At 41.7% G+C, this 17014-nt stretch overlaps 1 protein-coding gene across 5 annotated transcripts in view; it reads right to left on the minus strand.

Moving 5' to 3' along the window:
* The window catches only part of UPF2 (UPF2 regulator of nonsense mediated mRNA decay), a 654310-nt gene that overhangs the window by 18932 nt on the left and 618364 nt on the right, over positions 1-17014 (minus strand). For 3 of the 5 annotated variants that reach the window (XM_053716468.1, XM_053716466.1, XM_053716467.1), the window contains 2 exons: positions 9328-9469; positions 7489-7609 (listed from right to left, as the gene is read on the minus strand). In XM_053716468.1, coding sequence (XP_053572443.1) covers positions 7489-7609; positions 9328-9469 — 263 coding nt within the window. Of the gene's footprint in view, positions 1-7484; positions 7610-9327; positions 9470-17014 lie in introns of those variants that run through there. The other 2 variants (XM_053716470.1, XM_053716469.1) reach the window with 1 other exon arrangement.

Below are 17014 nucleotides of genomic sequence, written 5' to 3' on the forward strand. Positions count from 1 at the left end.
TGCTCACTGTTCCCCCAACTGAAGTTAATTGCTCTCAACAGTCCTGTGTGGAACAGCCATGGATTTTAGTGACGGTTGCTAAAATCATTTTCCTCATACAAACAGAAATCTTCATCTCTTTTCTGTTTCTGAGTAAATAGTACATACCAGCACTATTTCAAAATAACAAACTCTTGATTGAATAATAAAAACTACAGTTAAACACTAAAAAACTCTAAGCCATCTCCGTGGAGATGTTGCCTGTACAACGGCAAAGAGAATGACTGGGGTAGGCGGAGCCTAGGAGGGATCATGTGACCAGCTTTGCTGGGCTCTTTGCCATTTCCTGTTGGGGAAGAGAATATCCCACAAGTAAGGATGACGCCGTGGACCGGACACACCTATGTTGGAGAAATCAAGCGTTCAAACTCCAAGCAGTCAGTTGGAGGAAAACCAGATTCGGATGTTCGAATGGACCCTGAATAAGAAGGTCCTGTCTCAAAGGTAGCTTCCATGGTGGAGCCGATGACACATTCACCAGGTCTGCATACCAAGTCCTGCGTGGCCACACAGGAACTATCAAGGTCACCGAAGCCCTCTCCAGATTGATCCTGGCTACCAGCCTGGAAATGAGAGGAAACGGTGGGAATACATAAGCTAGGTTGAAGATCCAAGGTGCTACTATTGTATCCAATAGAGTCGCCTTGGGATCCCTGGATTTGGACCCGTAACAAGGGACCATGAAGTTCTGACGAGAGGCCATCAGAACCATGTCTGGAATGCCCCATAATTGAGTTAGTTGGGCAAAGATTTCCAGATGGAGTTCCCACTCCCCCGGATGCTCCTCCATCGCCAGGGAACTCCTTGTTACCCCCTGATGGTTGATATATGTAACAGTCGTCATGATGTCTGATTGAAACCTTATGAATTTGGCCTTTGCTAGTCGAGGCCAAGCCTTGAGAGCATTGAATATCGCTCTCAGTTCCATTATGTTTATCGGGAGAAGAGAGTCTTCCCGAAACCATAGACCCTGAGTTTTCAGGGGTTCCCAGACCGCGCCCCAGCCCACCAGACTGGCGTCGGTCGTGACAATGACCTATTCTGGTCTGCGGAAGCTCATTCCCTGTGACAGGTTGTCCAGGGTCAGCCACCAACGGAGTGAACCTCTGGTTATTTGATCTACTTGTATCGTCGGAGACAAGTCTGTATAATCCCCATCCACTGTCTGAGCATGCACAGGTGCAATGGTCTTAGATGAATTCGTGCAAAAGGAACTATGTCCATTGCCGCAACCATCAAACCTATTACTTCCATGGACAGCGCTATGGAAGGAAGAAGAACAGAATGAAGTACCTGACAAGAGCTTAGAAGTTTTGATTTTCTGGCCTCTGTCAGAAAAACCTTCATTTCTAAGGAAACTATTATTGTTCCCAAGAAGGGAACTCTTGTTGACGGGGACAGAGAACTTTTTTCTATGTTCACTTTCCACCTGAGAAAAGCTAGGACAATGTCCGTATGAGCCCTTGCTTTTGACAGAGACGACACTTGAATCAGGATGTCATCCAAGTAAGGTACTACTGCAATGCCCCTTGGTCTTAGGACCGCTAGAAGGGACCCTAGTACCCTTGTGAAAATCCTTGGAGCAGTGGCTAATCCGAATGGAAGTGCCACAGGTAATGCTTGTCCAGAAAGGCGAACCTTAGGAACCGAAAATGTACCTTGTGGATAGGAATACGTAGGTACGCATCCTTTAAGTCCACCGTGGTCATGAATTGACCTTCCTGGATGGTAGGAAGGAACGTTCGAATGGTTTCCATTTTGAATGATGAAACCCTTAGAAACTTGTTTAGAATCTTGAGATCTAAAATAGGTCTGAATGTTCCCTCTTTTTTTGGGAATTATGAACAGGTTGGAGTAAAAACCCATCCCTTGTTCTCCTAATGGAACAGGATGAATCACTCCCATGCTTAACAGGTCTTCTACACAGTGTAAGAATGCCTGTTCGAAGATAATTGAGACCCGTGGAACCTTCCCCTTGGGGGTAGTTCCCTGAATTCCAGGAGATAACCTTGAGAAACTATTTCTAGCGCCCAAGGATCCTGAACATCTCTTGCCCCAGCCTGAGCAAAGAGAGAAAGTCTGCCCCCCACCAGATCCTTCCCAGATCGGGGGCCAACACTTCATGCTGTTGGTAGCAGTGGCAGGTGACTTGGCCTGCTTACCCTTGCTCCAGCCTTGCATCGGCCTCCAGGCTGGCTTGGTTTGAGAAGTATTACCCTCTTGCTTAGAGGGTGTAGAATTTGAGGCTGGTCCGTTTCTGCGAAAGGGACGAAAATTTGGCTTCTTTTTAGCCTTAAAAGACCTATCCAGAGGAAGGGCGTGGCCCTTTCCCCCAGTGATGTCTGAAATAATCTCTTTCAAGTCAGGGCCAAACAGTGTTTTACCCTTGAAAGGGATGTTAAGCAAAAGCGCTCTGCGCGCCACGATAGCAAACCCTGAATTATTCGCCGCTAATCTAGCTAATTGCAAAGCGGCATCTAAAATAAAAAAGAGTTAGCCAATTTAAGAGCTTGAACTCTGTCCAAAACCTCCTCGTACGAAGATTCTTTATTGAGCGACTTTTCTAGTTCTTCGAACCAGAAACACGCAGCTGTAGTGACAGGAACAATGCATGAAATTGGTTGTAGAAGGTAACCTTGCTGAACAAACATCTTTTTAAGCAAACCCTCTAACCTTTAGTCCATAGGATCTTGAAAACACAACTATCTTCTATAGGAATAGAAGTGCGTTTGTTTAGAGTAGAAACCGCCCCCTCGACCTTGGGGACTGTATGCTATAAGTCCTTTCTGGGGTCGACTATAGGAACTAATTTCTTAAATATAGGGGGAGGACAAAAGGTATGCCGGGCCTTTCCCACTCCTTATTTACTATGTCCGCCACCCGCTTGGGTATAGGAAAAACATCGGGGGGCACCGGAACCTCTAGGAACTTATCCATCTTACCTAATTTCTCTGGAATGACCAAATTGTCACAATCATCCAGAGTAGATAATACCTCCTTAAGTAGTGCGTGGAGATGTTGAAATTTAAATTTAAAAGTTACAATATCAGGTTCTGCTTGTTGAGAAATTTTCCCTGAATCTGAAATTTCTCCCTCAGACAAAACCTCCCTCCTGGCCCCTTCAGATAGGTGTGAGGGTATGTCAGAACAGATATCATCAGCGTCCTCTTGCTCTTCAGTGTTTAAAACAGAGCAATCACGCTTTCTCTGATAAGTAGGCATTTTGGAAAAAATGCATGCAATAGAATTATCCATTACAGCCATTAATTGTTGTATGGTAATAAGTATTGGCGCACTAGATGTACTAGGGGCCTCTTGTGTGGGCAAAACTGGTGTAGACACAGAAGGGGATGATGCAGTACCATGCTTACTCCCCTCATTAGAGGAATCATCTTGGGCAATATCATATCTATGGCATTATTATCCCTACTTTGTTTGGACATTATGACACAAATATATCACATATATTTAAATGGGGAAACACATTGGCTTTCATACATATAGAACATCGTTATCTGATGGTTCAGACATGTTAAACAGGCTTAAACTTGTCAACAAAGCACAAAAAACGTTTTACAATAAAACCGTTACTGTCCCTTTAAATTTCAAACTGAACACACTTTATTACTGAATATGTGAAAAAGTATGAAGGAATTGTTCAAATTTCACCAAAATTTCACCACAGTAACTTAAAGCCTTAAAAGTATTGCACACCAAATTTGAAAGCTTTAACCCTTAAAATAACGGAACCGGAGCCGTTTTTACATTTAACCCCTATACAGTCCCAGGTATCTGCTTTGCTGAGACCCAACCAAGCCCAGAGGGGAATACGATACCAAATGATGCCTTCTATAAGCTTTTTCAGTGGTTCTTAGCTCCTCACACATGCATCTGCATGCCATGCTTTCCAAAAACAACTGCGCATTAGAGGCGCGAAAATGAGGCTCTGTCTATGACTAGAAAAGGCCCCCAGTGAAAAAGGTGTCCAATACAGTGCCTGCCGTTTTTATTAAAACAATCCCCAAGATTTAACAACTATTAAAAGTAATAATCTGCCAAATATACTTAGTAAAGTAATCGTTTTAGCCCAGAAAAATGTCTACCAGTTTTTTAAGCCCTAATGAAGCCCTTTATTCTTTTACTTAAACTAAGAAAATGGCTTACCGGTTCCCATAGGGAAAATGACAGCTTCCAGCATTACCGAGTCTTGTTAGAAACGTGTCATACCTCAAGCAGCAAAAGTCTGCTCACTGTTTCCCCCAACTGAAGTTAATTCCTCTCAACAGTCCTGTGTGGAAACAGCCATCGATTTTAGTAACGGTTGCTAAAATCATTTTCCTCTTACAAACAGAAATCTTCATCTCTTTCCTGTTTCAGAGTAAATAGTACATACCAGCACTATTTTAAAATAACAAACTCTTGATTGAAGAATAAAAACTACATTTAAACACCAAAAAACTCTAAGCCATCTCCGTGGAGATGTTGCCTGTACAACGGCAAAGAGAATGACTGGGGAAGGCGGAGCCTAGGAGGGATCATGTGACCAGCTTTGCTGGGCTCTTTGCCATTTCCTGTTGGGGAAGAGAATATCCCACAAGTAAGGATGACGCCGTGGACCGGACACACCTATGTTGGAGAAATTTATGTTCTTTACAATAAAGAGCCCAAACGTTTACCGAGTCCTTTATATGTGTGTCCCATCTTTTGTAAATAAAGTGCCCAAACTTTTTCTGAGTCTTTTCTTTATTATCGCAGAAAAATTAAAGTCAGCACTTACCTCACAAATCTGCCGGACAGCAAAGCAGCTCACCAGGTGTGAGAGGTCCTCTCCCTAACATGGACCTGTGGAAAAAGAGGTAAAGACTGAGCGATTTTCCTCAGGCTTTCTGAGTCAGGGCAGCATAATTACATGGGAGGCGCAGTGATAATTACGTCCCACAAGTTCCCATTGCTCTAAAGCCACCACTGCTCTGCTGAAGAGACTGATATGGACTACGGCTATACCCCAGGACAAAGCAACACAATCTCGCACTACTTAAAAAACAATAAAATCTTGCTTGAAGAATCTTTTCTAACACCTAACTTTAACACTTCCTTGCTGTAACGTAGGCAAAGAGAATGACTGGGGTGGGAGGTAAGGGAGGTGATAATTAACAGCTTTGCTGTGGTGCTCTTTCCCATTAGTAATTAGATGATCCGTGGTCTCATCGTGTCATTAGAAAGAAATATTCTCCCCTGTAATGTGTTCCTAATGATCTATTTTATACGCTGGAATTTATTAAATTGTTTACAAATAGCTCATTTACCTTTATTGTGTAGTTTTAAATATCTAATTTTGCCTCTTAAAGCCTTTACTGAAAATGTCAATACTGCAGTAATGGTAAGTAGAAACGATTTAAACAAGACCCAGCAGAAGAAATTAACCTTCCACTGTGGTGTGGGACAGATTGGTACTAAAATTTTATTTTTTAATCGTCATCTCAGACACAGATAAGAGATGGAAGACTTTGTGTATATTTGTATTGAGTGATAAGATAAGGAGGTCTGTTCTCCCTGCAAGCGCAGACCATTTTAACCCCTTTACACGTTAGGACGTATTATGCCGTCCTAGCAGCGCAGGGATTAAACACCTTTAGGACAGCATGGAATGTCCTACCATATACAACGTCCTGCAGCTTCTCCCTTTGATGAAGGAAATGATTGGCCTGGGGACGGTGCCTAGCAGCGTAGGCAGTCTCCTATGATCTGATCCCAGGCTTGAAATCATGCAATCGCATCGACAATCGCGTGATTTCATTTTTACTATAGTGTTTACTTCGGAACTTAGTCCCGATGTGAACACTTTAGTACCACCACAAAGGTGTTAAAAAAACTGCTATTTCACATACAAAAAATAAACCTAAAGTATCAATGTCCCATGTTTTATAGGCTGCAACTGGAATAACAAGACATTAGAAACATATTAAAGGTAAAAACATTTTAAAAGTACCCTGCCCTTTTAATTATACAAACATATTAATGTGATTTATAATTTTTGGGGAGTCAAGCACAGAGGTACAAAAAGCTAAGTGGTAAAAGTAATATGTAGTTAAATGGACTGTAAACAGCTAGTAATTAAAAGACATTTCTGTTGTGTTGCTATAGAATAACATCAGTTAAGCCTAAACATTTACAAAACAAACATCTTGTTTGCTGCAATTGTTTTACAACCCCCAAATTTCTCCCACCATTTGCCTTACAGAAGCCAACTCTAGCCTGAGTCATTATGTTAGTATAAAGTGCATTCTATTGCAGATCTTATCTTTTAAAGCCAATTAGGGGAATATACAGTGCCTTCCACTAATATTGGCACCCTTGGTAAATATGAGCAAAGAAGGCAGTGAAAATGTGCCTTTATTGTTTAACCTTTTGATCTTTTGTTAAAAAAAAATTACACAAAAATACTCTGCTCTCATAGATATCAAAGAATTGCAAACACAACACAGGTTTACCCCAAAAAATCTTTGTTTAATATGTGGCACAATTATTGGCTCCTTTTAGTCAATACTTTGTGGTACCTCCCTTTGCCAAGATGACAGCTCTGAGCATTCTCCTATAAAGCCTGATGAGGTTGGAGAATACATGGCAAGGGATCGGAGACCATTCCACCTTTTCTTGAAACTTGTGGTGATGTAGGCGACATCGGATTGTAGCCATGGAGACTTTCTGACCCAAAGATGCAACTTCCTTCTGCAATTCTCCATCTGTGATCTTTGGAGATATTTTGGCCACTCGAACCATCCTCTTCATAGTACGTTGAGACAAAACAGACACACGTCCCCTTCAAAGTTGATTCATAACATTTCCAGTTAACTGGTACTTCTTAATTATTGCCCTGCTGGTGGAAATTGCTTTTGATACTTTCTTATAGCCACTTCCCCTTTTGTGAAGCTCAACCACCTTTTGCCGCACATCACAGCAATATTCCTTGGTCTTACCCATTGTGATGAATGACTAAGGGAAATTGGCCTATGTGTTACCTCATATGTATAGCCCTGTGAAACACAAAGTCATGGTTAAACAATTTCCTATACCTAGTCAGGTGTACTAAAAATGTAAAATATCAATGGGAATATACTTGAAATATATTTTGCTCATATGAATTTATTCATTTTTTTAACAAAAAATCAAAAGGTTAAACAATAAAGACAATTTTTCATAGCCGCTTTTGCTCATATTTACCAAGGGTGCCAATATTAGTGGAGGGCAACCTTGAGATGTTTGCAGTGTGCATTTACAGCTCTGAGAATGAGAAAATACACAAATTACAGGGGACAACATAACAACAGTATATTGCACAATTGTTTTATTACATATAACAATCTTTTATATTACAATTTCAGGGCGTTTACTGCCCCTTTAAAAAGAACATATCTATCACATAAGATAGAGAGAAAAAACACAACTCACCTGCCACCAGTCTTGAAGATGAGGTCTGCATTTGGTGCACCTTTTGGATGCTGATAGCGAGGTCGGCGCTCCCTGTTTGTATTGGCCGGAGCTGGACGCTGAGCCAGGGACTGCAACATTTCTGGAAGGAAAACATTTTGTATTCACATGTGCTTGCATAAGTAAAGCATCAGAGCATCAAATCTAAACAACTGTAATAGGTAAGGTAACATTTTATGGCTCTTGACTTATAGTCATCTGGCAAACACAAAAATAGTAAGTTCTAAGTAGTTTAAGCGACATTAATATGCAGTTTTGAGAAACTTTCCAATTCACTGCCATAATCAAATTTTGCACATTCTTTTTATATGCACACTTTCGGAGGCACCAGCATGTGCACAAGTACAGGGCATACGTATATGTTATTGGTGGATGGCTATCACATGATACTGGGGGCTAGAAAATGGGGGAAAATACATTTGTCAGGAAAAAATCTACTGCTTATTTGAAATTCATTGTAAGCATTGTCTTTTTATCATGCACTTGCTAATTATGCAATTCTACTGTATTTAAAGGGACACTAAACCCACATTTTTTCTTTCATGATTCAGATAGAGAATGCAATTTTAAGCAACTTTCTAATTTACTCCTATTATCAATTTTTCTTCATTCTCTTTGTATCTTAATTTAAAAAAGCAGGAGAAAAAGCTTGGAGCCGGACAGTTTTTGGGTCAGTACACTGGGCAGCGCTTGCTGATTGGTGGCTATATTTAGCCACCAATCAAAATTGATAATAGGAGTAAATTAAAAAGTTGTATGCTCTATCTAAACCATGAACAAAAAATGGGTTTAGTATTCCTTAAATGGTGGTTTAAAGTTTTTGTATCATTTAAAATCTAAAGAAACAGATTTATTTACATGTGCATTTATTTTAGCTATTGAAAATATCCTCCATCCATTAATGGATGTTTTACAATTCAGCCTACCTAGCAAATACGTATCTAACTTTGTTTAAGGAATCTGCTAGTACTCAATGAGTTAAGGATGCTTCTATAAACTTTTCTAATCCTAAATGCATTTCAAGTTTTGCTAGGTAATAGTTATTTATAGACGTGGTATTTACAGGACATAGTGTTTTAACACAACTGCATTTATGATGAGTCTTATTGACACAATGAAAGCTTTGTGTATGTAATGGAGACGATAGTTCCACATTCTCTAGATACATACAGGCCACTAGACCATGTTACACAGTAGATCAACACCGAGTTGCAGAACAGGAATTAAACAAACTTTTTTTCAGATGAGGAAAAAAAGCAACACTGACCTTCAAAATTTACATTAAAATTCTTAAAATGCATATACATTATCATTCTGTTAAAAAATGACCATAAACCCCCTATTCTTTTATGCCTTCGCTCCAGAACTGAATCTCTATCACTAACATAGCTTATATTTTCATTTTCTGTGTTAAAACGTCAGGTATACTAACTTATAAGCCACTAGACATGCATGTTTGGGAAGTTTGGGACATTCTTTGTTTAATCTCTTATACATTAGGTGCCTTGATTGGAATTCAAGCCCATCAAGGAATCTTCCTGTTGTTAATTTTCGTGACCCTCTTCTATTTATTAGTGAATGCCCATTAATAATAAGTTATTGCATGCATCCTATAAAAGCACAATTGGTTTGTAAACCAGCCCCGAATGGCTAGAGCTAATAAGAGGTTTTGATTATCTAAAAATAACTAGATCACAGAAAAAGTCAAATTTATTGTGATCATTCATGGATTATTTGATTTTTTTTATTTATAACAACTTTTTTTAATCAACAATTTATTTAAAATAAGGCCGCCTGTACCTTGATAATCCTCCTGTTCCTGTCGCTCATTTATATCAAGTGTGAGCTTTTTCATCCGCATTCTCTCTTCTTGTTCCGCTTGTTGTTGGTTCCAGTGATTTGCAGCTAATTGAGAGGACATGGGCACATTTAGGATCTTGAACTGGAAAAAAATTAAAATATTTTAAATTAAGCAAGACTGTAACTTTGTTCAAAACCAATAACACTGTGCTTTAGCTTATACAGAGTACCCAATAGTGATACAGATCAGTTATAAAATAGTACTTAAAGACAGTAAAGTCAATGTAAAACGTTTATGATTCAGATAGAGCAAGCAGTTTTAAACAGCTTTCCAAAACCAGCTAGCTCCCAGCAGTACATTGCTGCTCTTGAGCCTACCTGGGTGTGTTCTTTAACAAAGGATACCAAGAGAAAAATACAAATTTGATAATAGAAGCACACTAGAAAAGTTGCTTAAAACTACATGCCCTATCTGAATCAGGAAAGTTTAATTTAGACTTGATAAAAACAGTCAAACTGTATTGCCATTGTAACGAGCAGCCTGCTTCAAAAAAACAGAATTTATGTTTACCTGATAAATTACTTTCTCCAACGGTGTGTCCGGTCCACGGCGTCATCCTTACTTGTGGGATATTCTCTTCCCCAACAGGAAATGGCAAAGAGCCCAGCAAAGCTGGTCACATGATCCCTCCTAGGCTCCGCCTACCCCAGTCATTCGACCGACGTTAAGGAGGAATATTTGCATAGGAGAAACCATATGGTACCGTGGTGACTGTAGTTAAAGAAAATAAATTATCAGACCTGATTAAAAAAACCCGGGCGGGCCGTGGACCGGACACACCGTTGGAGAAAGTAATTTATCAGGTAAACATAAATTCTGTTTTCTCCAACATAGGTGTGTCCGGTCCACGGCGTCATCCTTACTTGTGGGAACCAATACCAAAGCTTTAGGACACGGATGAAGGGAGGGAGCAAATCAGGTCACCTAAATGGAAGGCACCACGGCTTGCAAAACCTTTCTCCCAAAAATAGCCTCAGAAGAAGCAAAAGTATCAAACTTGTAAAATTTGGTAAAAGTGTGCAGTGAAGACCAAGTCGCTGCCCTACATATCTGATCAACAGAAGCCTCGTTCTTGAAGGCCCATGTGGAAGCCACAGCCCTAGTGGAATGAGCCGTGATTCTTTCGGGAGGCTGCCGTCCGGCAGTCTCGTAAGCCAATCTGATGATGCTTTTAATCCAAAAAGAGAGAGAGGTAGAAGTTGCTTTTTGACCTCTCCTTTTACCGGAATAAACAACAAACAAGGAAGATGTTTGTCTAAAATCCTTTGTAGCATCTAAATAGAATTTTAGAGCGCGAACAACATCCAGATTGTGCAACAAACGTTCCTTCTTTGACACTGGTTTCGGACACAGAGAAGGTACGATAATCTCCTGGTTAATGTTTTTGTTAGAAACAACTTTTGGAAGAAAACCAGGTTTAGTACGTAAAACCACCTTATCTGCATGGAACACCAGATAAGGAGGAGAACACTGCAGAGCAGATAATTCTGAAACTCTTCTAGCAGAAGAAATCGCAACTAAAAACAAAACTTTCCAAGATAATAACTTAATATCAACGGAATGTAGGGGTTCAAACGGAACCCCCTGAAGAACTGAAAGAACTAAGTTGAGACTCCAAGGAGGAGTCAAAGGTTTGTAAACAGGCTTAATTCTAACCAGAGCCTGAACAAAGGCTTGAACATCTGGCACAGCTGCCAGCTTTTTGTGAAGTAACACAGACAAGGCAGAAATCTGTCCCCTCAGGGAACTAGCAGATAAACCTTTTTCCAATCCTTCTTGAAGGAAGGATAGAATCTTAGGAATCTTAACCTTGTCCCAAGGGAATCCTTTAGATTCACACCAACAGATATATTTTTTCCAAATTTTGTGGTAAATCTTTCTAGTTACAGGCTTTCTGGCCTGAACAAGAGTATCGATAACAGAATCTGAGAACCCTCGCTTCGATAAGATCAAGCGTTCAATCTCCAAGCAGTCAGCTGGAGTGAAACCAGATTCGGATGTTCGAACGGACCCTGAACAAGAAGGTCTCGTCTCAAAGGTAGCTTCCAAGGTGGAGCCGATGACATATTCACCAGATCTGCATACCAAGTCCTGCGTGGCCACGCAGGAGCTATCAAGATCACCGACGCCCTCTCCTGATTGATCCTGGCTACCAGCCTGGGGATGAGAGGAAATGGCGGGAACACATAAGCTAGTTTGAAGGTCCAAGGTGCCACTAGTGCATCCACTAGAGCCGCCTTGGGATCCCTGGATCTGGACCCGTAGCAAGGAACTTTGAAGTTCTGACGAGAGGCCATCAGATCCATGTCTGGAATGCCCCACAGCTGAGTGACTTGGGCAAAGATTTCCGGATGGAGTTCCCACTCCCCCGGATGCAATGTCTGACGACTCAGAAAATCCGCTTCCCAATTTTCCACTCCTGGGATGTGGATAGCAGACAGGTGGCAGGAGTGAGACTCCGCCCATAGAATGATTTTGGTCACTTCTTCCATCGCTAGGGAACTCCTTGTTCCCCCCTGATGGTTGATGTACGCAACAGTTGTCATGTTGTCTGATTGAAACCGTATGAACTTGGCCCTCGCTAGCTGAGGCCAAGCCTTGAGAGCATTGAATATCGCTCTCAGTTCCAGAATATTTATCGGTAGAAGAGATTCTTCCCGAGACCAAAGACCCTGAGCTTTCAGGGATCCCCAGACCGCGCCCCAGCCCATCAGACTGGCGTCGGTCGTGACGATGACCCACTCCGGTCTGCGGAATGTCATCCCTTGTGACAGGTTGTCCAGGGACAGCCACCAACGGAGTGAGTCTCTGGTCCTCTGATTTACTTGTATCTTCGGAGACAAGTCTGTATAGTCCCCATTCCACTGACTGAGCATGCACAGTTGTAATGGTCTTAGATGAATGCGCGCAAAAGGAACTATGTCCATTGCCGCTACCATCAAACCGATCACTTCCATGCACTGCGCTATGGAAGGAAGAGGAACGGAATGAAGTATCCGACAAGAGTCTAGAAGTTTTGTTTTTCTGGCCTCTGTCAGAAAAATCCTCATTTCTAAGGAGTCTATTATTGTTCCCAAGAAGGGAACCCTTGTTGACGGAGATAGAGAACTCTTTTCCACGTTCACTTTCCATCCGTGAGATCTGAGAAAGGCCAGGACAATGTCCGTGTGAGCCTTTGCTTGAGGAAGGGACGACGCTTGAATCAGAATGTCGTCCAAGTAAGGTACTACAGCAATGCCCCTTGGTCTTAGCACAGCTAGAAGGGACCCTAGTACCTTTGTGAAAATCCTTGGAGCAGTGGCTAATCCGAAAGGAAGCGCCACGAACTGGTAATGCTTGTCCAGGAATGCGAACCTTAGGAACCGATGATGTTCCTTGTGGATAGGAATATGTAGATACGCATCCTTTAAATCCACCGTGGTCATGAATTGACCTTCCTGGATGGAAGGAAGAATAGTTCGAATGGTTTCCATCTTGAACGATGGAACCTTGAGAAACTTGTTTAAGATCTTGAGATCTAAGATTGGTCTGAACGTTCCCTCTTTTTTGGGAACTATGAACAGATTGGAGTAGAACCCCATCCCTTGTTCTCTTAATGGAACAGGATGAATCACTCCCATTTTTAACAGGTCTTCTACACAATGTAAGAATGCCTGTCTTTTTATGTGGTCTGAAGACAACTGAGACCTGTGGAACCTCCCCCTTGGGGGAAGCCCCTTGAATTCCAGAAGATAACCTTGGGAGACTATTTCTAGCGCCCAAGGATCCAGAACATCTCTTGCCCAAGCCTGAGCGAAGAGAGAGAGTCTGCCCCCCACCAGATCCGGTCCCGGATCGGGGGCCAACATTTCATGCTGTCTTGGTAGCAGTGGCAGGTTTCTTGGCCTGCTTTCCCTTGTTCCAGCCTTGCATTGGTCTCCAAGCTGGCTTGGCTTGAGAAGTATTACCCTCTTGCTTAGAGGACGTAGCACCTTGGGCTGGTCCGTTTCTCCGAAAGGGACGAAAATTAGGTTTATTTTTTGCCTTGAAAGGCCGATCCTGAGGAAGGGCGTGGCCCTTACCCCCAGTGATATCAGAGATAATCTCTTTCAAGTCAGGGCCAAACAGCGTTTTCCCCTTGAAAGGAATGTTAAGTAGCTTGTTCTTGGAAGACGCATCAGCTGACCAAGATTTCAACCAAAGCGCTCTGCGCGCCACAATAGCAAACCCTGAATTCTTAGCCGCTAACCTAGCCAACTGCAAAGTGGCGTCTAGGGTGAAAGAATTAGCCAATTTGAGAGCATTGATTCTGTCCATAATCTCCTCATAAGGGGGAGAATCACTATCGACCGCCTTTATCAGCTCATCGAACCAGAAACATGCGGCTGTAGCTACAGGGACAATGCATGAAATAGGTTGTAGAAGGTAACCCTGCTGAACAAACATCTTTTTAAGTAAACCTTCTAATTTCTTATCCATAGGATCTTTAAAAGCACAACTATCCTCTATGGGTATAGTGGTGCGTTTGTTTAAAGTGGAAACCGCTCCCTCGACCTTGGGGACTGTCTGCCATAAGTCCTTTCTGGGGTCGACCATAGGAAACAATTTTTTAAATATGGGGGGAGGGACGAAAGGAATACCGGGCCTTTCCCATTCTTTATTAACAATGTCCGCCACCCGCTTGGGTATAGGAAAAGCTTCTGGGAGTCCCGGGACCTCTAGGAACTTGTCCATTTTACATAGTTTCTCTGGGATGACCAACTTGTCACAATCATCCAGAGTGGATAATACCTCCTTGAGCAGAATGCGGAGATGTTCCAATTTAAATTTAAACGTAATCACATCAGGTTCAGCTTGTTGAGAAATGTTCCCTGAATCAGTAATTTCTCCCTCAGACAAAACCTCCCTGGCCCCATCAAACTGGGTTAGGGGCCCTTCAGAACCATTATTATCAGCGTCGTCATGCTCTTCAGTATCTAAAACAGAGCAGTCACGCTTACGCTGGTAAGTTTTCATTTTGGCTAAAATGTTTTTGACAGAATTATCCATTACAGCCGTTAATTGTTGCATAGTAAGGAGTATTGGCGCGCTAGATGTACTAGGGGCCTCCTGAGTGGGCAAGACTCGTGTAGACGAAGGAGGGAATGATGCAGTACCATGCTTACTCCCCTCACTTGAGGAATCATCTTGGGCATCATTGTCATTGTCACATAAATCACATTTATTTAAATGAATAGGAATCCTGGCTTCCCCACATTCAGAACACAGTCTATCTGGTAGTTCAGACATGTTAAACAGGCATAAACTTGATAACAAAGTACAAAAAACGTTTTAAAATAAAACCGTTACTGTCACTTTAAATTTTAAACTGAACACACTTTATTACTGCAATTGCGAAAAAACATGAAGGAATTGTTCAAAATTCACCAAATTTTCACCACAGTGTCTTAAAGCCTTAAAAGTATTGCACACCAAATTTGGAAGCTTTAACCCTTAAAATAACGGAACCGGAGCCGTTTTTAACTTTAACCCCTTTACAGTCCCTGGTATCTGCTTTGCTGAGACCCAACCAAGCCCAAAGGGGAATACGATACCAAATGACGCCTTCAGAAAGTCTTTTCTAAGTATCAGAGCTCCTCTCACATGCGACTGCATGTCATGCCTCTCAAAAACAAGTGCGCAACACCGGCGCGAAAATGAGGCTCTGCCTATGATTTGGGAAAGCCCCTAAATAATAAGGAGTCTAAAACAGTGCCTGCCGATATTATTATATCAAAATACCCAGATAAAATGATTCCTCAAGGCTAAATATGTGTTAATAATGAATCGATTTAGCCCAGAAAAAGTCTACAGTCTTAATAAGCCCTTGTGAAGCCCTTATTTACGATCTTTATAAACATGGCTTACCGGATCCCATAGGGAAAATGACAGCTTCCAGCATTACATCGTCTTGTTAGAATGTGTCATACCTCAAGCAGCAAGAGACTGCTCACTGTTCCCCCAACTGAAGTTAATTGCTCTCAACAGTCCTGTGTGGAACAGCCATGGATTTTAGTGACGGTTGCTAAAATCATTTTCCTCATACAAACAGAAATCTTCATCTCTTTTCTGTTTCTGAGTAAATAGTACATACCAGCACTATTTTAAAATAACAAACTCTTGATTGAATAATAAAAACTACAGTTAAACACTAAAAAACTCTAAGCCATCTCCGTGGAGATGTTGCCTGTACAACGGCAAAGAGAATGACTGGGGTAGGCGGAGCCTAGGAGGGATCATGTGACCAGCTTTGCTGGGCTCTTTGCCATTTCCTGTTGGGGAAGAGAATATCCCACAAGTAAGGATGACGCCGTGGACCGGACACACCTATGTTGGAGAAACATAATTTATGCTTACCTGATAAATTTATTTCTCTTGTAGTGTGTTCAGTCCACGGGTCATCCATTACTTATGGGATATATTCTCCTTCCCAACAGGAAGTTGCAAGAGGATCACCCAAGCAGAGCTGCTATATAGCTCCTCCCCTCACATGTCATATCCAGTCATTCGACCGAAACAAGACGAGAAAGGAGAAACTATAGGGTGCAGTGGTGACTGGAGTTATAATTTAAAATTTAGAACCTGCCTCAAAAAAGACAGGGCGGGCCGTGGACTGAACACACTACAAGAGAAATAAATTTATCAGGTAAGCATAAATTATGTTTTCTCTTTTTAAGTGTGTTCAGTCCACGGGTCATCCATTACTTATGGGATACCAATACCAAAGCTAAAGTACATGGATGATGGGAGGGACAAGGCAGGAACATTACACAGAAGGAACCACTGCCTGTAGAACCTTTCTCCCAAAAACAGCCTCCGAAGAAGCAAAAGTGTCAAATTTGTAAAATTTGTAAAAAGTATGAAGTGAAGACCAAGTTGCAGCCTTGCAAATCTGTTCAACAGAGGCCTCATTCTTAAAGGCCCAGGTGGAAGCCACAGCTCTAGTGGAATGAGCTGTAATTCTTTCAGGAGGCTGCTGTCCAGCAGTCTCATAGGCTAAACGTATTATGCTACGAAGCCAAAAAGAGAGAGAGGTAGCCGAAGCCTTTTGACCTCTCCTCTGTCCAGAGTAAACGACAAACAGAGAAGAAGTTTGCCGAAAATCTTTAGTTGCCTGTAAGTAGAACTTCAGGGCACGGACCACGTCTATATTATGCAAAAGACGTTCCTTCTTTGAAGAAGGATTAGGACATAATGATGGAACAACAATCTCTTGATTGATATTCCTGTTAGAAACAACCTTAGGTAAAAACCCAGGTTTAGTACGCAAGACTACCTTGTCTGAATGAAAGATCAGATAAGGAGAATCACAATGTAAGGCAGATAACTCAGAGACTCTTCGAGCCGAGGAAATAGCCATCAAAAACAGAACTTTCCAAGATAAAAGCTTAATATCAATGGAATGAAGGGGTTCAAACGGAACACCCTGAAGAACTTTAAGAACCAAGTTTAAGCTCCACGGAGGAGCAACAGTCTTAAACACAGGCTTAATCCTGGCCAAAGCCTGACAAAAAGCCTGGACTTCTGGATTCACTGCCAGACGCTTGTGTAAAAGAATAGACAGAGCAGAAATCTGTCCCTTTAGCGAACTAGCGGATAAACCCTTTT

Source organism: Bombina bombina, chromosome 6 (assembly GCF_027579735.1).
Source record: "Bombina bombina isolate aBomBom1 chromosome 6, aBomBom1.pri, whole genome shotgun sequence".
Lineage (NCBI taxonomy): Eukaryota > Metazoa > Chordata > Amphibia > Anura > Bombinatoridae > Bombina > Bombina bombina.